General features: G+C 43.5%; 1 protein-coding gene across 3 annotated transcripts in view; it reads left to right on the top strand.

Annotated features, from left to right (window-relative positions):
* fam204a (family with sequence similarity 204 member A) overlaps window positions 1-24,640 on the top strand; it is a 114,008-nt gene that overhangs the window by 78,609 nt on the left and 10,759 nt on the right. For all 3 annotated transcript variants that reach the window (XM_072479498.1, XM_072479495.1, XM_072479497.1), the window contains exon 8: window positions 19,068-19,174. In XM_072479498.1, the coding sequence (XP_072335599.1) occupies window positions 19,068-19,174 (107 nt within the window). The remainder of the gene's footprint in view (window positions 1-19,067; window positions 19,175-24,640) is intronic.

Here is a 24,640-nt window from a genome sequence, read left to right as displayed (position 1 = left end):
GATATTAAAGAGATTTTGTCTCTGGTTAAAAAAAAACTTATGAGAGTGGAGTAGAGAAAAGAAAACTTAAATGTTTTCATTGTCGCAAAGTTGAAAACGCAAAGTCACAGTGTTGGTGACTTAAGAAAAATACTTGGAAACAGACTCTTTAAAACAGGATGAGCCAGTGGAGTTTATTAAAGTGGCAAAAGAAAGCATGGCTGCTGCTGAACAGCGGAAAAGTGTGTCTAGCCTGTTCAGATGTTGGTTGATGAGCAGGTGTCAGATCTTTTAAAATACTTAATTTGTGAGGTTTACTCATGTGCAGAAGGTAGGTAAGGCTGTTAAAATCTTAAGGGATACAGGAGCAAGTCAATCTTTAATGGTGAGAGAAAAGATATGTAATTCAGAAGGAGTATTGTCGGAAAAGGTGGTAATATATGGGATTAATAGTGAAGTGAGTACTATTCATTATGATAATCTTTCTTAGTGTCACAAGTAGGCTTACATTAACACTGCAATGAGTTACTGTGAAAATGTCCTAGTTGTCACATTCCGGCGCCTGTTTGGGTACACACAGGGAGAATTCAGAATGTCCAATTCACCTAACAAGCACGTCTTTGGGAACTTGTGGGAGTGAACCGAAGCGCCCAGAGGAAACTCCCGCAGACATAGGGAGGAGGTGCAGACTCCGAACAGACAGTGATCCAAGTGGGAATTGAACAGTACTAACCACTGTGCTACCGTGCCGCCCATTATGTAAGATAAGGTTCGTGAGTCTGATCAAAAGTGGTAAAGTGGTGGTAGGAGTAATAGAGTAATGACCTTTTTCAGGGTTGCAGTTTATCCTGGGTAATGATGGTGCTGAATCACAGGTGGGAGTGCAGTCTAATGTGGTTGAAAAGCCAATGGACAGTCAAAGAACTGAAGTGTTGCAAGAAGCATATCCTGGGGTGTTTCCTCATTGTGTGATAGCAAGATCACAAAGCCATAGGTTGAGACAGGAGCAGGTGAAATCAAGGAGCAAAGATAGGGGGGGGCTGAGATTCAATCTGACCAGATTGTTGATAAAGAACAGGTGCAGGATGAAGCTGATATCTTCAGTTCAGGAAAGTTAGTAGAACCGCAACAAAAGGATTCGGAGAAATAGAATCTGAGTGTATACCGGAGTGTTATTATGTTAGAAATAGTGTGTTAATGAGGAAATGAAGACGTCTACATATTCAGGCAGATGAAAAATGGGCAGACGTTCATCAAGTTATATTACTGGTGGGCTATGGAAAGGAGGTTTTGCGTGTTGTGCATGAGGAGTTAGAAAATCTCAAGTGAAAATACAGAAAAAGTTTTATTGGCCTGGACTGCATAAGGATGTGATTGAATTTTGTCATGCATGTCACATATGTCAGGCAATACGAAAGCCTCAAGCGGTAATCAAACCAGCACCATTAATACCCATTCCGACATTTGAGGAACCTTTTACTAGGGCCCCAATTGATTGTGTGGGATCCCTTCCTGAGACAAAAAATGGGAGTCAGCATTTGACCATAATGGATGTGCCTACTAGATTTCTGGAGGCCATTCCATTCTGAAATATTACAGCTAAGAATGTTGTAGAGGAGTTAACTACATGTTTTACTAGATATGGGCTACCAAAAGAAATACAATCAGAATAAGGATCAAATTTTATGCCTAGGAAGTTATGGATAGCTTATGGGTTAAACAATTTAATATCATTCAGAATTGCAGGGAGGGTTAGAAAGGTGGCACCAAACTTTAAATACCATGTTGAGGCCTATAGTCAGGATTATCCAGATGATTGGGAAAAAGGAATTCCATTTCTACTATTTGCAATTAGGGATGTACCTAATGAATCAACTAAATGGCTGTTCAAATTGATTTTTGGTCATGAGGTAAGTGGACCACTTAAATTGATTAAGGAGAACATAGAACATACAGTGCAGAAGGAGGCCATTCGGCCCATCGAGTCTGCACCGACCCACTTAAGCCCTCACTTCCACCCTATCCCCGTAACCCAATAACCCCTCCTAACCTTTTTGCACACAAAGGACAATTTAGCATGGCCAATCCACCTAACCTGCACGTCTTTGGATTATGGGAGGAAACTGGAGCACCCGGAGGAAACCCACGCAGACACGGGGAGAATGTGCAGACTCTGCACAGATAGTGACCCAGCGGGGAATCGAACCTGGGACCCTGGCGCTGTGAAGCCACAGTGCTAGCCACTTGTGCTACCGTGCTGCCCCTATGTTGGTGAGTCTTGAGTTCTGAGACTACTTTTTTGGACTATGTTTCAAACTTTAGGGAGAGACTAAATTGGTCTGATGAAAAAAAGAGGCAAATAAGAAATCAACAACACTAGTTGGGAGAATCAGTCTTGATTACCAGTGATAGGAAACTATTATAAGCAAAACTTAGTGGGCCTTATCAAATTGAAAAGAAAATTAATGAGGTGAATTATTTGATATGAATGCCAGATAGAAGGAAAACTCAGAGTGTGTCATGTTAATATGCCCAAAAGGTGTTTAAAATGGGAAGGAAAGCAAGAAGATGTGTTAGTAGTTATAACTCGGGGAGAAGAGATAAATCCAGATGATTTTGAATTCAACATTCCTCAAATTAGATTGGACAGTGAGGAAGTAATAAGAAATTTGGATAAATTACTAAGTTACCTTCTGGAGGAAAATCAAAGTGATTTGAAGAGTTGTTACAGTAACATAGAGTTATATGTGGGAATAAACTAGGAAGTACAATGGTGTAGATGGAGGAAATTGTGTTCCGATTAAGCAACTTCCATATATACTGAATCCACAAAATTTGGCACATCTGCAAAAGGAGATTGAAAGCATGCTCAAGAATAATATGATTGAAGTGAGTTTCAATGATTGGAGCTCACTTGTTGTGATGGTACTAAAACCTCATGGAATGCAATGATTGTGTGTAAATGATAGGAAAGTAAGTGCAGTAACAAAGTCAGATTTGTATCCTATTCCTCGTTTAAAAAACTCTCCCTAAAGGTGGCACAAGCAAATTTCATTACCAAAATTGACTTGCGAAAAGGATACTGGCAAGTATCTTTATCGGAAGGCCAAATGAAGTTTTGGCTTTGGTAATGCCAAATGGTCTAGACCAGTTTAAAGTTATGCTGTTTGGAATGAAGAATGCACCAGCTACATTCCAAAGACTAACCAACAAAGTCATTTCAGGACTAAATAATTGTGCAGTGTACACAGACGATCTAGTGGTGTTCAGCCAAATGTGGAAGGAGCATTTGGAACATTTGATGGAATTGTTCGATCGATTACAAGAGGCTGCTTTGATTGTAAACTTGACTAAAAGTGAATTTGAAAAAGTCCAAGTCACATTCTTAGGCCATACTGTTGGACGTAGTCAGATGGCCCCATGGAACATGAAAACAAAAGCGATTTGAGAGTCCCCAATACAATCATCAAGGAACGAAGTTCTGAGGTTTCGGCACATAGGTGGTTCCTACAGAAAATTTGTGCCAAAGTTTGAGTTGCTTCACTGACTGAAGTTTTAAAAAAGAACAGGAAATGTTATTAGTCGTCAGAATATCAGGAAGCATTTGATAATCTGAAAACTGTGTTGACCACAGCACCAGTATTGGCGACACTGAATTACGACAAACAATTTAAGGTGGCCATTAATGCGAGTGATGCGAGTTGGTGCTGTAGTATTACAAGAAGAATACAAAGGTATTGAAAGACCTGTTGGCTATTTTTCCAGAAAACTAAATGTTCATCAAAAGAAGTATTCGGCCATTGAGAAGAAGACATTGAGGTTGGTATTGGTTTTGCAACATTTTGACTTTATGTTGTTGACAATTCATCAGAGACAATTGTTTATACAGACCACTTTCCATTGAAGTTTCTGGAGACGTTTAAAGATTGGAATACAAGACTATTTGCAAGACGTTTATTGCTACAACCATTTAACTTAAAAATTATATATGTAGCAGGAAGAGAAAACATAATTGCAGATGCTTTACCACGACTTTGAGATGTGAGAAGAATGGAACGTTTAAAGTGGGGAAAGAAAGACTGAAATGGACTACACATGTTTACATTTGTAGGCATGAATATGGCGAGATATGTAGCATATATTGTAATTTTCTTTGCAGTAATGTTATTAAAACTTGGATTAAGATTGACCGTATGAGTACTGGGGGGTTGTTAAGATGTAGTAAAACTGAGTAAATCATTGATTTTCAGGTGAAGTGTTCTGCTAATAGATCTTGATTACCAATTACTTGTTTACAGATAGCTAGCTAATGGAATATTGTAAGTTTGAAGGAACCCTGGGGTGTAGATAACTTATGAGGGGTATTGGATCGTGTTTAGTCGTGGCTAAACAAGTCAATGGATATATTGTAAGAAGAGACAAAAGGATGCCTTATGCTTCATGTACAAGTTATGTGGTGGATGGGAGGAACCAGGTCAGTCTGAAGAGTCTGTAGATCCTAGAACTCTAATCTGAACAGAGGTTTCAGTTTGGTCCTGAAAGGTGTTCTCTCCAAAGATTCTGCATAGAAAAAAGCAAGTAAAACTCTGGTTGTTAACCTTATTCAGGAGTAGTATTTAATATATTTTGGTTTGTTTAATTGGAATATAGTGGCAGGTTTAGGAAGTAAGTTTCTTCTTTTACTTAAGAACATAATTTCTATAATTTAATAAAGCTATTCCTTTGTTGCAAATGTGGTTAATCCTGTGATTAAATTAAAGTTTGTAAAATACACCTATTGGTCAGTATTATCACTGCTTTGGTGCAGTAAGTAACATTTCCTCACAGTTTTACAAATTGAAAATAGTTGGGTTCTTGTTTGAGATCCTAACACTTGCCATTTCAGCTCAACATCTTGCTCACATGTCCATCTTAGACCTTCTGCAGTGTTCCAGTGATGCCTGACGCAAACTGGAAGAGCAACACCTCATCTTCCGATTAGGCACATTACAGTCTTCTGGACTCAACACTGAGTTAATCAACTTTAGACTATGACCTTTGCCCTCCATCCTGACCCCCTCATATTTGTAGATTGTTGGTTTTCAGATCCCTTGGCCTGTCTCAACATAACCCCACCCCTCTCCACATGGTCACCTGTCCCTTGTTCAGTTTTGCTCCCTTACCGTTTGCAATCTTCATCCCTTAATGGCACAATTAACATTCCTCTTTGTCTAATGTCCATGACCAAACCTATCCCTCTTTTATTTTGCCCCATTCCTCCACACACCTCTCCTACTATATAATCTGTTACATTTCTACCTTCAGTTCTGTAAAAGGGTCATTTGGACTCTAAACATTAACTCTGTTTCTCTCCACAGTTGCTGTGGAGAGTTTATCCGGCATTTTCTGCTTTTATGTCAGATTTCCATCATCCTCTGTATTGGTGCAGGATTTGCACTCCATGGTGGCGGGTGTCCGCTTTATGACTGAGAGCATGACCTCCATGGCTGAGGGCGTCAACTGCATGGTGGTAATCCACACGTATCAGCATCAGAGTTTGTCAGGGATTCTGGATCTCACTACAGCTGCCTTTCTATCCAATAGAGGAGAACAGGGGCCACTGGGCAGCCAAAGGGATGAAGATCGGTAGGGGCATGGCCTGGGGCTTTCCATCCAGGGGTGCCCAACCCATCTGACACCCCCTCCCTCTGAGTGACAGACCTCCAGCCTCCCGCACTGCAATACCCGTGCTGCTCGAAGATACACCTGGACTTCAAGGTCCAGCCTCCTCCCCAGGGGACAGCTGCCAAAGTAATCTCAGGCAATAGGGTGTGGAAGGCAGCAGATGTCGCCTACACCAGCTGTGGATCCTGGGCATACACCTTAGTCCCATAGTATCCTTCAAGACGGTGCCAGAGCGTGGTGACTCTCTGCGAGCTCGCTCACACAGATCCTCTTCCTACATTTCTGATATGTATTTACATTGTGCCATTATCGTATGTCCTATGTTTTTTCATGTATGGAACGATCTGTCTGGGCTGTACGCAGTACAATACTTTTCACAGTACCTCGGTACACGGTACACAGCTCTCTCTGTGACACTGCTCTCTCTGTGACGCTGCTCGCTCTGTGACGCTGCTCGCTCTGTGACGCTGCTCGCTCTGTGATGCTGCTCGCTCTGTGACGCTGCTCGCTCTGTGGCGCTGCTCTCTCTGTGGCGCTGCTCGCTCTGTGGCGCCGCTCACTCTGTGACGCCGCTCGCTCTGTGACGCCGCTCGCTCTGTGACTCTGCTCTCTCTGACGCTGCTCTCTCTGTGGTGCTGATCCCTGCACAGCTAAGGATCCATGCTCCGTCCTCAGCAGGGTGCTGGTCTTGGCCACATGCAGTAGCACGTCGCAGTCTCCATTGCTGCTCTATCGCTATGAGTAGAAACTCCAATTCAAGGACTCCAGCGCACCACCACCTTCTGAAGGGCAACTAGGGAAAGGCAATGAATGCTGGCCTAACCAGCGACTCCCACATCCAATAAATTAAATTATTTTAAATTCAGTTGTCTTCACCATTTCCTTCCCCTTGTTCACTGAGTCAAGTTCCCTCCAGAACTTTCTCCAATTCCCTTGCCCAGCAAGCAGATCTTTTATCTAGATTCAGTCCAATCTCTCCTCATGCTCCTTCCAAGTTCATCTTGTCCATAAGGATCACCTCCTTGAACTGCTGCCTACCTAACTTGCCTTTCTGGCTCTATGCTAACTGATATTGTAAACAATCCCCTCTGCTCCGGCCTTGTGTGTGTCTCTCTCTCTTTCCCCTTCAAACCTGCATTATCAACTCGCTACATCTCAATAAAAAAAGTCGACCCTTTTGTCCTGAGGAACTGCCATTCCATCTCCAACCTTTATGTCCTCTCTTTAATTTGTTGTCTCCCAAATTACTTTCCCTTTGTTCCTGCATCTCAATGCTTGAACCTTTACAATCAGCTTTCAACCCACACAGGACAGGGGAACGGTCTCTCCACTGTGTGAACAAGCTGGTGGGTCAGCAGGATTGACGGGCGACTGAATCCATTGCCACACTTGGAACTAACCACTGTGCCGCCATGCTCGGTTTGCATTTTTGAATGTTAGGATGGTTAATTATTTTGTGGTTTTTTTTGGTGCTTTTTTGCATGTGCAAGTAACATTGCAGTAATGCACTACAAACATTAAGCAGATGCTCTTGGTGTAATTTTATCACGCATTGAAAATATTTGTTATAATGGTCATTAGGTGACTGAAACTCTTACAAACCAAGGTTGCAATGGTACTCTGCATTTACCACACCGCGGTGCTCCTTCAAAGTCCCAGGACGTGGTAATTTTGCGTTTGGTACCCAGATTAAGTAGCCGTGCATTACGCTCAACCAGTCCGGCCAAGATTATGAAGGTCACCACTAGGTAATAGATTTATCATTTTGTGCTGTGTTTCTGCAGTGGAACAGTTACTTTAAGTCATTGAGCTGTTGCAGTTTATCAGGTGAATAAATGTAACTGATCATTTATTTAGAACACAATTTGAGCAGAAGAAATGCTACCACTTCTGGTTTTGGTCTTAAATTACTGGAGCATGATATTGAGCTTCAATTAATGGGCTAAGAAAGTCAAGCAATAGAGTTAGTTTTATTGTATTCTACTAATCGCCGAGGTAGGCAAAGCTCTTTTTTTGTACTGTTGATTTTTTGCAGTTTAATTAAGCAACATGTTTTCTCTTTTTAATTGTAGCCATTTTTTCAGTAAATTGAAGCCCACAGCAAAATACATATATAATTTGTTTGTAATTAGGTATTAATTGGTGGTAGTTGAAGCTTAGCACCCTCTGTTTCTTTCTTCCTGATTGCCATTTTATTACTAGTTACTCATTAATTAATCTGTTTTTCTAATTAGCTTATAAAACTGTTGTTGTAAATGCGATTGAAGTTCAAAGCGAACTAATAAGCTTTTTCTCACTTGGAAGGGCTGAGATAAAGAACATGTGAGAACATGGGGACTAGCTATGTGTTCGTCAGAGGAAAAATAATATTTTAGACTTTTTTAGCATGCAGACACTGGAAATTGAAAATCTGCCGTATTACCTACAAGATGAAAGGCTAATTTACACTGAATTTCACTAATTTTGTTCAACCTACGAAATGAAGAGCTGTCACCTGCTCAGTGTTGCATTGACGACTGCCAGTGATCCATGAAATAAGCTGCTGCATGCTTTGTTCTGATAAGAATGAACAAATCTGTACAATGCGCGGTTCCCAGAATCTAATTTTCATACTTGCATGAAGGCAAAAAAAAATAAGCCGTTTGTAGGCTGATTAATCAGACAGTGGAGTTTTGTCTCTTTGATCTGTTTGGTCTCCTAGGTAACTTGCATAGACATTAATGCAGAGCTCCAGTAAAGACAATCAAGGAAGCCGCAGACTGAACTGATAACATAATTTAATACACAAATCACAGTCGAGTTTCCACTACAAAAATGTTTGTTTTAAAATCGCCACCAAAACCTGAGTTATCCATACGTTTTTGTATTAATTTTCTCCGATGAATATTAAATTATGAGAAATGTTAGGAAAAAATCTTTACTGTTCATTAGCTGCAGGTTATGCAGACGCTTTTACAAATCTTCCAAGTGGCTGTATAGATGAATGCCTCAAGGGCCCAGCAAAAGCCATGTATTTCCAGCCAGCTAAAACCCTTATCTTCAATCCAAGAAAGTACCATTAATCTTTTTGAAAGACCTTTTATGGCTTTTAATATAACCCAAATTAGAACATTTTACACCCTTGGTTCCTGAAATACAGTGATAAAAAGCCTTTGGAGTTCAGTTCTTTTACTGCATGCTCAGGCTCTGTCCTTCCCTCCCTCCATTCCCATCTAAGCTGTGCCAGCTTTTAGATCTTCATGATGATGTGACATAATGTTGCCTTGACCATCAACTCCACTTACACAGCAACATTTGCTGTTTACCAAAATCTCTACAATGTATGTAAAACAGATGTAATATAGTACTGCTAAATCAACATAGCTTAAATCACATCATAAGGAAAATGTCAGATTTGAAGAGTTCTCATGCTCTAGTTTTGTGGTAAAATCGGAAGGGAATTAAAAATCTAAATTCTGCAATCTCTTAAATCTCCATGAACTGTACAGAACAGTCATTTAGTTTAAATATTAGTTTGATCAGAGCCACACAGTCTTCTGTTCTGAAAGACTGAATGTAACTACGGTGGTATAATTAAGGATATCCTGACAGGTCAGCTTGTGCTACTTATTACTTCCACTGTTTCCAGCCTCAGGTGAATTCACTATTGCCTTTGTACATAAATCTGTCTAGTTTCAAAGGGATAGTTCTCTTAACAGTATTTTGAAGGCGCATAAGACACATGCCAATCTGGATAATTTGAAGGACCTCAAACAGGCACCCTCTCCTCAGTCTCTTGGTGAAGTATTTGAATTCTTGAATTATATTGCTTGATTATATATTTGATTTGAGAACTGTTATATGTACGCAGAACGATTGCCACTCATTATCAGAGGCAACTGCTAAAATAGACAAAAGTATCACATTGAATAACTGTCATTGAGGAATTGTGGGTGTGTGGGTCTGAACTGTGGTGATGTTAGTATTTTAAGGGGAGATGTGGTTTCCTTATTGCTGGGCATTCTTTTTGACTTTTTATTGTTCACAGATGTAATATATGGAAATTTTCCCTCACTGACATTCCATACATTTATGTTCTGAATTTAAAGAACCTTTAAAAAAAAACAGATTATGACTGCAACTTTTATGCCCTTTTTTGCTGTGTTGTTTTTCTTTTGTATTTGCCGTTAATGTGCATTTGTCCACATTAAAAGCCCAGACATACTTCAGACTTGCAAAGGTTTGTACTTCATCCCTTGGAAGTGTTTTTGTCCATGTAAATTTACATGAGAAATAGTGGATCCTAGGAGTGAATTAGTGTTTGAAAGCTTCAGATCAAGTTCCCATTTTTTTCCCCCTGTGTTTCCCACCGTACCCCCACCTCCCCAAAACGTTGGAGATGCATGCCCCATGTTTCTAAGAAACAATCATTTTGCACAATTAGTGTTAGTGTAGATAAACTTGGCAACCCAGAAAATAACAGTAGGTCTAACATGTTCGTTTTGATTCTTCCCTGTTATAATCTCATCAGAACTCAGTGACTGGGAAATTCCTTGGAGCTGCTCCTGTCACTTCAGTGTTGTTGTGCTGGAAGTGTAGTGAAAATAGAGTTTCCGCTGCTCTTGTATTAAAATGTCATTGGCAAAGCGGGAGCTGAGCAGTGGAATTTCCTGGCCACTGTGTCCATTACCCAACTGCTTGCATTATCCTGTATGGGTTGGGGAATGCCTGGGGAATTGCATTTAAGGTTTGGGAATCTCTGGATTAAGCTACTAAGAACTCCAGCAATTGTCCGGGGTGTGTAGATGTAATTCAGTCCCCATCTTACTTGCACACATTCTGCCTTTACATATTGCCGTCATAGATTTCTGTATTCGCATTTATGCTTTTGTATGCTTGCACATGCCATAATTATACCCTCATCAGCGATGATGTTGCAGTGCCTCTGGTGAGGGAAGGGTTTAATTATGAAGGGTTTAATTATATTTGAAAGAGGCCATTTTCCCATGCTGAATCGACACTGTCGACTTTGTAAGTGAAAAAGTTTACAACTGTGTAACGATTTCCGACGTATGAATTATGCATATAAAATAGTTTTCTGTTTGTTAAAGTATTTATTTACTTGTCATTATCCATACTGAATTACAAATTACTTAAAAGTCCAAACCAACTGTGTAATCTTACACAGATACCATTTCTGTAAATTCAGGTAGCTCAATATTTAGTCCTTTAAAATCATTTAATGTGCCTTTTGTAGCGAAACATTTTTTAGCTTGATTTCTGAGAGATTTAGCCCAAAATAAGTTGTCATTGTCAAAACAAGTGAAACGGAGAATATAATGGACATTTTCAACAATTAATTTGGTTAGGTGGAATGGCCTGTTTCTGTGATGTACAGCCCATAATTTCAACCAACTTTTGTTTACCATGAGTAAAAATGTATTTTGAAATTACAAGGTGTCAGATAGCATTGCCATATGTACGTGGTATGTGATGGATGAGCATGGTGTGCATTCATGTCCGTGTTTCTAAACATTATGGTTTCTATTTAATGAATACATTTATTGAAAATGAAATTTGTATCAAGTGATAAGCTTAAAGTATTATATATATAGCTTATTATTGACAACCCCTTCTATATAATGTGCAATCATTCCCATTAGCAAGGCTAAACCTTGATTGAGAACATTATTTTCAATTTCCAGACTTCAGTTACAGTCGCTAACTAATCCAGCATATTTTTGTATGAACAATTGTACATATCTTGAAAATTTCACAGTATTAAAATTCAGTCAATGGAAAAAAATTCTGAATTGCTGATTGTCCAAATGAGATACAAACTCAGTACATTTACATTGTCTTCATTAATGTTAGGAATATCGTAAGTGTATATATAGCCAATTAAACCAGTTCATGTAAATTATGGAAATTACACAAGTATTTGTTTTTGCAATTTCAGAAACTATACTTTTTCAGATGTAATTTATGGGATGTGTGCATTGCTGGCTAGGCCAGCATTATTGCCCATCCCTAGCTGCTCTTCAGAAGTTGGTGGTGAGCTGCTTTATTGAATCGCAGCAATCCCTGAGGTGTAGTTACACCCACAGTGCTGTGAGGGAGAGAGTTCCATGATTTTGACCCAGCGACAATGAAGGAACAGCGATATGTTTCCAAGTCAGTAAGTGACTTGGAGGTGAACCACCAGGGTGTGACTTGCCAAGTATCTGCCGCTCTTCTTCTAGAGGGTAGTTGTCATGGATTTGGGAGGTGCTGCCAAAGGAAGCTTGGCAAGTTACAACAGAGCATTTTGTAGATTGTGCACATTGATGCCACTGTTCGTTGGTGGTAGAGGGATTGAATGTCGGCTGCTTTGTCCTGGATGGTGTCAAGCTTGAGTGATGTTGGAGCTGCACTCATCCAGAGAAGTGATTTGTGCCTTGTAGATGGTGAATAGGTTTTGGAAGGGGGTGGTCAGGAGATGAGTTACTCGCTGTAGGATTCCTAGCCTTTGACCTGCTCTGGTAGTCACATATTAGTTCAATTACTGATTAATAGTAACCCCCAGGATGTTGATTGTGGGGGAATCAACGATGTTAACGCCATTGAATGTCAAGGAGTGATAGTTAGATCCTCTCTTATAGGAAATGGTCATTGCCTGGCACTTGTGTGACGCGAATGTAACTTACCACTTGTCAGTCCAAACCAGATATTGTCCAGGTCTTGCTGCGTTTGAACATGAAATGCTTCATTATCTGAGGAGTCACTAATGGTGCGATCAGCTGCGAACATCCCCACTTCTGGCCTTATGATGCAAGTGAGGTCATTGATGAAGCAGCCGAAGATGGTTGGGCCTAGGACTCTACCCTGAGGAACTCCTGCAGTGATGTCTTGGAGCTGAAATGATTGACGTCCAACCACCACCACCTTTGTACCGGGTATGATTCCAACCACAGAGAGTTTCCCCCTGATTCCCATTGACTCCAGTTTTGCTAGGGCTTCTTGATGACATACTCGGTCAAATGCTGCCTTGATGTCAAGGGCAGTCACTCTCACCTCACCCCTGGATTCAGCTCTTTTGTCCAAGGCTGTAATGAGGTCAGGGGCTGAGTGACCCGGGCAGAATCCAAACTGAGCATCCGTGAGCAGGTTATTTCTGAGTAAGTTCCACTTGATAGCACTGTTGATAGCTCCTTCCATCACTTTGCTGATGATGGAGAGTAGACTAATTGGCTGAGCTGGGTTGGATTTGTTCTGTTTTTTGTGTACAGGACACAGCTGGGAAATTTTTACATTGCCAGGTAGATGCCAGTGTTGTAGTTACCGGAACAGCTTCAACAAGGGCGCAGCAAGTTCGGGAGCACAAGCTTTCAGAACTATTGCCGGAATCTTGGCAGGGTCCACAGCCTTTTCATTATCCAATGCCTTCACACGTTTCTTGATATCACTTGGGATGAATCGTATTGGCTGAAGACTGACATCTGTGATGATGGGGACCTCCAGAGGAGACCGAGATGGATCATCCACTCGGCACTTCTGGCTGAAGAATTTTGCAAATGCTTCAATTTTATCTTTGCACTGATGTGCTGGGCTCCTCCATCATTGAGGATGGGGATATTTGCAGAGCCTCATCCTCCAGTGAGCTGTTTAACTGTTCACCATGATTCACGGCTGGACCTGGCAGGACTGCAGAGCTTTGATCTGATACGTTCTTGGTGGGATTGCTTAGCTCTGTCTATTACTTGCTGCTTATGCTATTTGGCATATAAATAATCCTGGGTCGTAATTTCACCAGGTTGTTCCTTAATTTTTAGGTATGCCTGGTGCTGCTCTTGGCATGCTCTCCTGCACTCTTCATTGAACCAGGGTTGAGCCCCTGACTTGGTGGTAATGGTAGAGTAGGGGATATGCCAGGCCATGAGGTTGCAAAATGTGGTTGAATACAATTCTGCTGCTGCTGATGGCCCACAGTGCCTCATGAATACCCAGTCTAGAGTTGCTAGATTTGTTCGTAATCTATCTCATTTAGCACGGTGGTAGTGCCACGCAACACGATGGAGGGCATCTTCATTGTGAAGTCGGGACGTTGTCTCCACAAGGACGGTGTGGTGGTTACTCCTACCAATACTGTCATAGACAGATGCATCAGCAGCAGGCAGAACGGTGAAGTTAACGTCAAGTATGTTTTTCCCTCTTGTTGGTTCCCTCACCACCTGCTGCTGTCCCAGTCTAGCAGCTATGTCCTTTAGGACCCGGCCAGCTCGGTCTGTGATGCTACTACTGAGCCACTCTTGGTGATGGACATTAAAGTCCTCCACCCAGAGTATATTCTGTGCCCTTGCTACCCTCAGTGTTTCTCCAAGTGGTGTTTAACATGGAGGAGTACTGATTCATCAGCTGATCAGTACCTGGTAATCAGCAGGTGATTTCCTTGCCCATGTTTAACCTGAAACCATGAGTCTTCATAGGGTCCAGAGTCGATGTTAAGGACTCCCAGGGAAACTCTCTCCTTTGAGGGCTGGTTTATTTCAGTTGGCTGGACACTTGGGGCGGGATTCTCCCTTCTGGAGACCAAGGCCCCACGCCTGCCGGAAAATGGGAGAGAATCACTCTGGACTTTTTCCTCGAAGGTCCAGAGTGATTCCCCGTTTTCCAGAGGGCTAGCAGAGCCATGGCATGCGTCCCGCAGCTCTGGCTGCCGACAGGGCCCTGCTCTCCAGACTGCGCGGCCGCGCATGTGCGCGGCGGCCATAGGCCGGTCCGCGCATGCGTACGGCCTCCCTCAGCGGTGGCCCCCGATCGCGGGCCTGGCCACCGCTGGGGGAGACCCCCCCCCCAAGAGTCAGATACCCCCCCGCCCCACACCAGGACCGCGGCCACGGGCCCCAGCTCCTGCTGGGTGGTACCACATGTAGACCACACCGGTGGGAGTTCGGCCAGTCGACCGCGGAGAATCACTGCTGGGGCCTGTTCAATCGGCCCCCGACCGGCGCCGCGACGACCGCGCGCGCGTGACTGGCAGGTCCGCGTAGAATCACGGAAGCGCCGTCATGCTCCGGCGGATTTCCACCGTAAACGGCTATTCTCTGCCCCCGCGCCGGGCGCAAATCCGGCACGGAGGGTCGGAGAATCCCGCCCCCGGTTCGTGATGAAGAGTGAGGCCAGCAGCACAGCTTTAATTCCAGGCTGAGGTTATTCATGATGGCCTACCTTCTCAATCTTGCCCGTCCCCTGAGATATGGTGATCCTCAGGTTAAATCGCCACCAGTCAGCTGTCCCCTTCAAAGGGAAAAGCAGCCTATGGCCATCTGGGACTATGGCAAATTTATCCACTGTACCGCCACCTCAGCTGGGTCTGTCCTGCCGGTTAGACAAGACATACCCAGGAATGGTGACACTGGGGTATGGGACATTGTCTGTAAGGTATAATTCTGTAAGTATGACTATGTCAGGCTGTTGATTGATTAGTCTGTGAGACGGCTCTCCCTACTTTGGCACAAGCTCCCAGATGTTAGTAAGAGGACTTTGCAGGGCCGACTGGGCTGGGTTTGCCATTCTTGTGTCTGGTGCCCAAGTTCATGCGCGGTGGTCCCCGTCCGGTTTCATTCCTTTTTTGTGTTTTCATAGTGGTTGAATACAACTGCATGGCTTGCTAGGCCATTGCCGAGGACATTTAATAGTCAACCACATTGCTATGGGTCTGCAGTCAAAGCTCTATCAGACCTTAGAGTGATGGCGTAAACCACAACCACTCAGTTTTTTCTCTCAGAGAGGATCAAGGATCTGGAGTGAAAACTGGCCTGTGCAGCTACACGCCAGTTTTCAGTCTGAGCCTGACACTTAAAAAAATATATAGTAAGATTCCACCATAATATTAGGACCACTGCTTTTCTTGATCTATATGAATGATCCGAACTTCACCGTTTCACAATTTGTGGATGACACAAAACTGAAAAGTATTCTGAACTGTGAGGATAATGATAAACTTGGTGGAATGGACAGACATCTGGCAGATGGAATTTAGTGCAGAGAAATGTGAATTTTTTTTAGTTTGGTAGAAAGAATGAGAGGCAATGTAAAATATAGAATAAATATTCAAACTAAAAACATAAAAGGAAATGTAGGAATAGAGGCACCTGGGTGTTTAGGTGCATAAATCATTGATGGTGGCAGGGCAGATTGAGAAAGTGGTTAACAAAGCAGATGGGATCCTGGGCTTTATAAATAGAAGTATCGAGTGCACAAGCAAGGACTATTTTGTGAATATGTTTTTTTAAAAATCCTAGTTCAACATTAACAGGCCTACAAGGAAAAGGCTGGGGAGTGGGACTAGATGAGTTGTTCTTCAAGAGATCCAACATGGACACGTTGGGCCAAATGGCCTTGTTCTGTGCTATAACCATACTATGATTCTCAGAACTGGAGGTTGGATGCACAAGAGGTCATAATCAGATGAGTGGAGAGTTCGGGAGGAGTTGTAAGATTGGAGCAGATTACAGAGATTGGGTGGGGGTGGCAATTGCATGGCCCAGTCATTATTATTGTAAATTGTGTAAACAGGTTTCTCCCTGCAATTAGTTCTTAATAACTGGGTTTTCAGAGACAGATGCCAAGCAGAGATGTCAGATGCTTTCCTACGGAGAATAAATTATACAGAGAACTGCCCCAGGAAAATCTCACACACGTAGCAGCAAGCTGGAGTGCTATTGATGAAAATAGAGACCCATGTCACATTCCTATAGAGTAGAGTACCTGACCTGAGAAGACCAAGAAGAGGAAAAAAGAATGAACATATAAATATAAATTGTTGATTGAGAAGAATTGTGTACACAATCCGAAAAAATAAAACCAGAAAGTGCTGGAAGTCCTCGCCAGCATCTGTGAAGAGAGAACATTTTTTTAAGCAAGTGAGGGGGCGGGGGCGCATTGGAAAAACGAACAATAAGGGAGCTTTGTGGTAAGTGGAAGACAAGAGAGATTTATTGAGAAAAGACTTGATGGTGCAAGGCCAAAGAAAGTGGTAATGGCACAAATAAGGAACAAACGATATGGCCAGAGGAGGCGTGAATGGCAGTATGATGCATGCAAATTCTGAAAGCACAAACAAGAGTAAAACCAAAACCTGCAAGATAAAGGAAACAAAGTGGGGGCAAAGGTCAAGTTCAGAGGCTATAAAGTGCATGATCGAAGGATGAGGTGCTTTCCTTGAGCTTCATTGGAACGGCGTAGGAGGCTAAGGCGAGATCAACAAGGTACAGAATTGAAATCACAGGTAATTGGACACACTTGCTGAAGTGTGGTCACCCATTCTGCATTTAGTCTCCCCAATGTAGGGGAGACTGCATTCTAGCAGTGAATAGACAGTTTACTAAATTGAAAGACCCAGGCATCACTATTTCATCCAGAAGGAATGGGAAGGTTTAAGGCCTTGGATGGCAAGGAGAGAGATTAAATTTGAGGTGTTCATAACCCTCTGCTTGCATGGCAGGGTGTTGTGGGAAGGGGAGGAGTTGGGGGTGATTGAATAGTGGGCCATTGTGTCGCAGAGGAAGAGATCCCTTTGGAATGCTGAAAGGGTAGGGAGAGGAAGATGTGTTTGGTGGAGGCATCATATGGGAAGATGGCACAATCTGAGGAGCTGGAACTTAACTCTTAGCCAAAAAACAAGTTAATAACTAGTCAATTGCTTGTTTGGAAAATGCACAACCCTAGGTTTAAGCCCTGATATGTAGTGACTTAGACCAGCAGTGTTTGGTCCACTGCAGTTAGCTTCAATACCACTGTCATGGGGGAACTATTCAAGTGTTCTTACTCCTGAGTGAGTCCAGATTGAAGAGTGCAAGTACGCACACTTGTGAACAGTTTGGGCCTCATTTTAATTCCTTGCAAATAGTTTTGAGTGAGTTAAAATTTTGTCCTTTGTCTCAGCTGTGACATCCACTGCGATCAAGTGGCCTGTTGAATCTCGCGTAAAGAATGACCCTATAGATGTGCCATTGGAAGGTGAATCATCTGAGTCAGAACCATTAGGCAGGGAGAGGCAAAATAATGAATTAGCTCCTGGTGGTTTGTTGAGCAAATCAACTGCAGGGAACATAATAACATCACTATGTATGCAGCATTATTGTGGACCTTCACCACCACAAGGACTCCAGTGGTTCAAAGAAAAGACACACCCGCCACCTCCTTACCCCAACTAAAGATAATAACGTAATTCATAAATCTTGATCTGCATAATAAATGAGACCTTGCCAGAGCCCCCACGCCCGAGAACTAAAAAATTAGAATGCAACTTGCACCAAATCAGAAGGAAGGAAACACATGTAAGCTAAATTGAATGATATTAATGCAGAAATGTTTGCAGTACTGTACTATAGTCTGGAAGAGTAAGTGGAATGAAACATTTGTGGGATAGAACAGCATCAGCAAGGGCTGGGGCATAATCCACTGAAATGTAAGACTTCAGGCCATTCACATGAACAGTCTGTGATGGATCTTGTTCTGCATTGTGGTTTTAAGAAATTGTTTCACGATTGCATTCATAGCTTTCAAGTTATTGCGGTTTTCTTCATCCCCACTTCCCTCAAGCCACCACAAAAAACAAAATATTTCTTGGCATGAAGGATTGCAGAACCTTCAATCGAAAAGTTTGGTGTACTGTGCCTTTGGCTGTAATGTAATTCTGTTGCATTTTTGTGTACAATTTTGGACTTTGGCATGAATTATTTCACTTTTGGATGAAGCATGTTCTGTAATTTTTGTCTTTCAATAAGGATTATTGTGAAGATGCTGGAATTAATTTAAGATTTACCATGAGTAGATGTGAATGAGGTTTTGCTTTTGGATCAGTTTGCATATACAGAGGAACTTATTGTACTGGATCTGCAGCCTCCACTAGGCGTACCAGTTCCCTTGCTCCATCTTGCCTCTTGTCGTTTTTTGCAGAGGCGGTATTTCCCAGTCGACCTCCAGGTTACTGCAGGCAGAGATGGGCCAGTTTAGGTGCCTGGATGTGGCCTTACAGCAAGGGCCGGAGGGGAGCATTGCTCCAGAAAGGCCTGAAGACCTGTCTGGGTGCAAGAGAAGCCACCGGTTGCTTTGCTTTTAAAGGGGTACGATTCAGTCCCCTCCCTCCCCCCCCCCCCCCCCCCTCCCCCAACAATACGGGTGACCTGGCTGCACCAGTATTTTATAAATTTAGATTTGAAAATATTCAAGGGAAGGCTCCTCCACCTTGCAATGCCCTCTCCCTTGCGTGCAGTGCAACCTCCTGCTCCTTTCAAAACTGGCTGAGTGGCCCTCCAGCCTCGAGAACCTGGCCACCGCCCTTACTTTTCAGGCAGGGAGCCTGAAAATCACAATGCGTATTCCCTCTCCCCCATTTTATTTCTGTGTGCCTTTTGTTTTTGTGTCTAACTTTTTCTCATGCTGTTTGGCCTTTCAAATAGTTGGGTTTGAAAATTGCCAAAGCTGTCAATTGCCGTGATTTTGCAAAAGTCAAAGAAGAGACTGAAGCTTCTCAGCATGCCCAGAAGAAGAAGCAACTTGCTTGGGGGTGAGTTATTCTTTACCAATTAACTTCAAACACTTGCTGTTGAACTTGAAAAGTAATCAACTCAACAAGAATGTTTTTTGTGTGATTACTTGTAAGTATAAATTTCAGATGGTTAGGTTTGGAATAATGGGTTGTGACAGATTTTATTTTAGAAAAAAATGTTAGCTGCTTCAGTCCTTTCACTAAATCAAATCTACTACTTTAATTCATATAAAAGAATGTGCATGTTTTGTATGGGCATCAGACTGCAGACGAGAAAGTTTAACTTCCAGCAGGCTTCACGTTTACCTACCCCTTTTTTAAATTAGGCAAAATGGATGTCACACCTTAGGATAGTGGGGCGGGGGGAAGAGAGAGAGCAGGTGGTCGTGGTCGTTGGCCGTGCTTGGCACGTTTTGCAAGTACCTTCACTGTGCACTTCTGGCTATCTGTTATTGAGAAGTGAAATCAATCCTGCTTCATGCTGTTGACTGGTTAATGACCTGATCACACTTGTTTTCTTTTCCTCCCTCTGTGTGTGTCTCTGTGGAAATCTACCTGATAGTTCTGTGAGGATTAGTTAAATTTGCAGAATTCGCTGAAATAAATTCTGTGACAGATCCGGTTTTGGAATTGGCTGTCCATTTTGGTCACCCAATCGCCATTTAAGTGTAGGATAAAGGGGAAGGAAAGTTTATTTTGAAGGAGTTTTAGTGAAGTGTCTTGTACAATTAACTTTTAAGTTTGGAATATCAGCTAGAAAATCAGTAACTGATTTTGACACCACCTGTCTGCATTTTTCATTTATGAAATTTGCTGTTGTCGGTCAGAGATTATGTCAGTAGTCTGGCGTACCAATCTGTTGTGGGAATCAAATAAAACTTGAATCGTCTCTTTCCGGACCGGCTGAAATATTGGATTTTTGAAGCAATTTTCCAAACAAGATGCATTTTTGGTGAAATGGTCATGGTCTTGAGCATGGATTGTGGAGGTACAGGAAACTGGGTCTATTTAGTAAAAATAGAAGGTTATAATAAATGTGAGAAAATAAGACACTGTGGGGAAGATGTAACACAAGATAATCTACATAATAGGAAAGGAAAGTATAATTAGAGAGGAAGAATAAAAAAGAAGTAAGAATCTGATATGGGCTCTAACTGTTGAGCCTTTACAGCTAGTGAGAAGCTGAGTTATAGGGACAAAGAGAGTTCTAAGGTCAATCCGGATCTCAGTTGTATAATTGGACTTTACGCTCAGCCTCAACATTTCTGCTTAAGAGGAGGGAAATCAAACAGGGTTCCTGACCCTGATTACTATTCAAAGATCCTGTTGGAACTACTTATGTGAACATTGGGTGAGATCATGGTCAAATGTGGTTATGATTCACCCTGCCACCCAGTGGCCTGCTGCAGTAGCTAACATTGTTCAGATCTATGATATGACTTGACATTGCAGTGCTGTTTTACCATGTGACTGATAACCGGGATCGTACCACAAGAACCTGTCTGTGGAGATGTCCCATCTTAATTTGACTTTGAAACTAGTTGTATCACATGGCTCACATTGGAGTAATGCAGTGAGTTCCAAACTTTTTTTGCTGGGACCCACTTTTGCAACTGGCCGACCTTCGGGACCCATACCATTCGCCTTTCGTGACACATAGATTAACAGAGAATTTACAGTGCAGAAGGAGGCCATTCGGCCCATTGAGACTGCACCGGCTCTTGGAAAGAGCACCCTACCCAAGGTCAATACCTCCACCCGATCCCCATAACCCAGTAATCCCACCCAACACAAGGGCAATTTTGGACATTAAGGGCAATTTATCATGGCCAATCCACCTAACCTGCACATCTTTGGACTGTGGGAGGAAACCAGCGCACCCGGAGGAAACCCACGCACACACGGGGACTATGTGCAGACTCCGCACAGACAGTGACCCAAGCCGGAATCGAACCTGGGACCCTGGAGCTGTGAAGCAATTGTGCTACCGTGCTGCCCCCTAATGACACACGCCATGTTCGCTTACCTTATGCGAAAGGTGAGCCTGCTTGCTCCTTACAATCTCACTTGAATCAAGTTCAAAGGAGGTGAGGGCAATGTGCATATCAGGTGCAGACTTCAGCCAGTTCCTTTGTGCCGTCTTCATCTTTATGAAAACAGAAAATCCAACCTTGCACGTTTAGGTTGTTGTGAAGGGCAATAGTAACAAAATGCTTGGTTTACTCAGCACTGGACACACCTGGGGGATGCTACTCCAGAATGCTGACAGCCTCATGGGTGTTTGCTATGTTTTTAATGTGGTATCACACGTCAGCTACAGCAGCGTAGTTCTTTAACTTAATAACGGACTCTGGGGTCTCAACCTCAAAAGGATTTTCTCACCCACCATTTCGCTGTCAAAATCTGAAATTCTCCTCTCATTTGCCTGTACTTCCCTGCACATAACACACATGGGCTTTTCCTCCTTATTTACATTGTCACAATTGACAAAACCATAACACAAGAAATTATCTTTATATTGCTTTGTTCCTGAGCTAAGTTCCTTCTTTGTAGGCTATTAACCAGGGGCGCCAGAGCTCTGTTCAGAGCGAACACTACCACTGCTCTGTCCTGCGCTGGACTCTCCAGGGAAGCTCTCTCCAGCAGATTCTGTTGTGAGATCCTGTCCAGTAGGCACTCTGCCTATTTGAGTCTCTGACCGTCTCTTACTTTTAAGAAAACAGTCCATCTCCACAGTTCACTTTCTTGCTTATCAACAGCTAGAAAATGGAAGCCGGTTTCCTCTGATTTAGTGGCAAAAGCACGTCGATAGAGCCGCTTGATGTCAAGTGTACATGCAGGGCGCTTGACCTGCTCACTGCTGTTGCTCCTGGCTGGAAGACTGCACACAGCCTCATTTGTTTATACAGAAATCGGGGCCACTGAGGTAACGCTGCGACCGATTGCTCTGCGGACCGCCACCCCCGCCCCCGGACACCCACCCACGGGTCACAACCCGCACTTTGAATATCCCTGGAGTAATGTACCTCAGAAGATTTAGGATCACATCATTCAATCTGTAAACAGTGTTATATTCCATATGCAATATAACCTGCAGTATATTATTAGAATGGAGTGAAACTGCAGAACACTATGCTATAGAGGGATCAGAATGTCCTGGTACATTAATCACAAAAGGTTAGTATGTAAGTGCAGCAAGTGATTAGGAAGGCAAATGGAATGTTGTTATCTATTGCAAGGGGAAGTGAGTTTAGAAGTAGGGAAGTGTTGCTACAGCTATACAGGCATCTACTGTGTACAGTTTGGGTCTCTCTACTTATGGATATAATTGCATTACGAGTAATTTAGAGAAGATTTGCTCGACTGATTCCTGGGATGAAGGGGCTGTCTTACAAAGAAAGGGTTGAGCAGGTTGGGCCTATACCCATTGGGGTTTAGAAGAATCAGAGGCCCATCTTATTGAAATGTATATGATCCTGAGGGGACTTAACAGGGTGAATGCTGAGAGCATGTTTCCCCTTGTGGGGGGAGTCTAGAACTGGGGGACATAGTTTACAAAATTAGGGGTCACCCATTTAAGACTGAGATGGACAATCCTTTCATAGAATCGTAGAATCCTTACAATGCAGAAGGAGGCCAATCAGCCCATCGGGTCTGCACCAACCCACCGAAAAAGTACTCCACCCAACCTCACTCCCTCGCCCTAACTCAATAACCCCTCAATAACCTAACCTGTACATCTTGTTTAGACACTAAGGGGCAATTTAGCATGGCCAATCCACCTTCGGACTGTTGGAAGAAACCGGAGCACCCGGAGGAAACCCAAGCAGACACAGAGAGAAAGTGCAAACTCCACACAGTGACCCGAGGCTGGAATTGAACTGGGTCCCTGGTGCTCTGAGGCAGCGGTACTAACCACTGTGCCGTATGGAATTCTCTTCCCCAGAGAGCAGTGGAGGATTGGTCATTGAATATATTTAAGACTGGGTTTTTTGATCAACAAGGAAGTGGAGGTTATGACAAGAAAATGGAGTTGATGAGCCATGATCTTATCAAATGGCGGAGCAGGCTCGAGAGGCTGAATAACCACCTCCTCCTAATATTTTGTGTTCTTGTGATATAAACTCTACCACCAACATTCACGATCGCCTCCTTAACCTTGCCATCTTATTCAACAGAGGAATAGCCTATCTATTCCTATTGCCTAAGTGCTTTCAAGCTTTTCAATCTGGGAGACCTCTTTTGGACATTCGGTCATCATGATAACATTAGATAGCAGATTCCTGATGAAGTAGCATGCACGGCGAGGCCCCACATGTAGCTTTTCATCAACTCCCCAAGCTACTGTAGGTTCTGCATCTATCGTGACAACAAAACCAAGTTTATCAGATGCTCAACAATAGATTGCACAGGAGTTTTGCTTGCTCCATCCTCTTTCAACATCGATACAGTGAACACATGCCCTGCATTAAGGCTCGTACGCTTGCCTGTGCCAATGCATCTGCTTGTGGAACCAACTGGGATTCCCACCACCAACATAAACCTACTGGACTGCTACTTCCGGCCTTGCAGTCTCCGCCCAAATCCACACAACAGTTGTGTTGGCATTCAATCTGAACTAGAACACAGCTGGGAAAGAACTTAACAGACCCTTCTGTGAAAGGTGACTTATTCATAGCATCCAACGCAAACACTTATTGTTACACTGCACCACTGCTCATTTCATCAACACCAGGCAAAAAATAAAAATAAAAACCTGCAGCTGTGGTGTTACTGATGATAGTTATGTCTGTGTTTGGCTCCATTTTCTTCCAGTCATTGTGCTATGGATATATTAGGGGCGATTCTCCAATATGGAGCCCAAGTGTTCGCGCCGTCGTGAGTGCCATTGCATTTCACGACGGGGCGAACCGGGCCCGGGTACAACTGATTCTGGCCTCCTTAGGGGGCCAGCACGGTGCTGGAGTGGTTCACGCCCACCGCGCCAACCCGCGCATGCGCAGTTGGGCCTCACCAACCTGCGCATGCGTGGGGGACTTCTTTAGCGCGCCGCCCCCGACTCAACATGGCGTCGGTATTCAGGGGCCAGCCACGCCAGAAAGTAGGCCCGGAGGGGAGAGGCCGGCTGGCCGATCAGTGGGCCCCGATCGCGGGTTAGACCCCATCGGAGGCCCCCCCCCGGTGAAGGAGACCCCCCTCACAGGCCGCCCCCCGACCGTTCGCGCAGAGTTCCCGCCGGCAGCGACCAGGGGTGAACGACGTCGCCGGGACTGTCATATCGGTGCGGCCGCTCGGCCCATCCAGGCTGGAGAATCGGTGGCCCCGCCGATTCCAGCGGCCGGTGCCGCGACATACACGCCGGCGCAAATGGCGCCGATTCTCCGCACCTCGGAGAATCGCGTGCCGGCGTTGGGGCGTCGTGGCACGGTTGCGTCGATTCTCCGGCCCGGCACGAGGCTCGGTGAATCGCCCCCATTCTTTCCT

Source organism: Scyliorhinus torazame, chromosome 16 (genome assembly GCF_047496885.1).
Source record: "Scyliorhinus torazame isolate Kashiwa2021f chromosome 16, sScyTor2.1, whole genome shotgun sequence".
In the NCBI taxonomy this organism is placed as follows: Eukaryota; Metazoa; Chordata; class Chondrichthyes; order Carcharhiniformes; family Scyliorhinidae; genus Scyliorhinus; species Scyliorhinus torazame.
The sequence above is the reverse complement of the archived record's forward strand: the minus strand, read 5'-3'. Positions and strand labels throughout refer to the sequence as shown.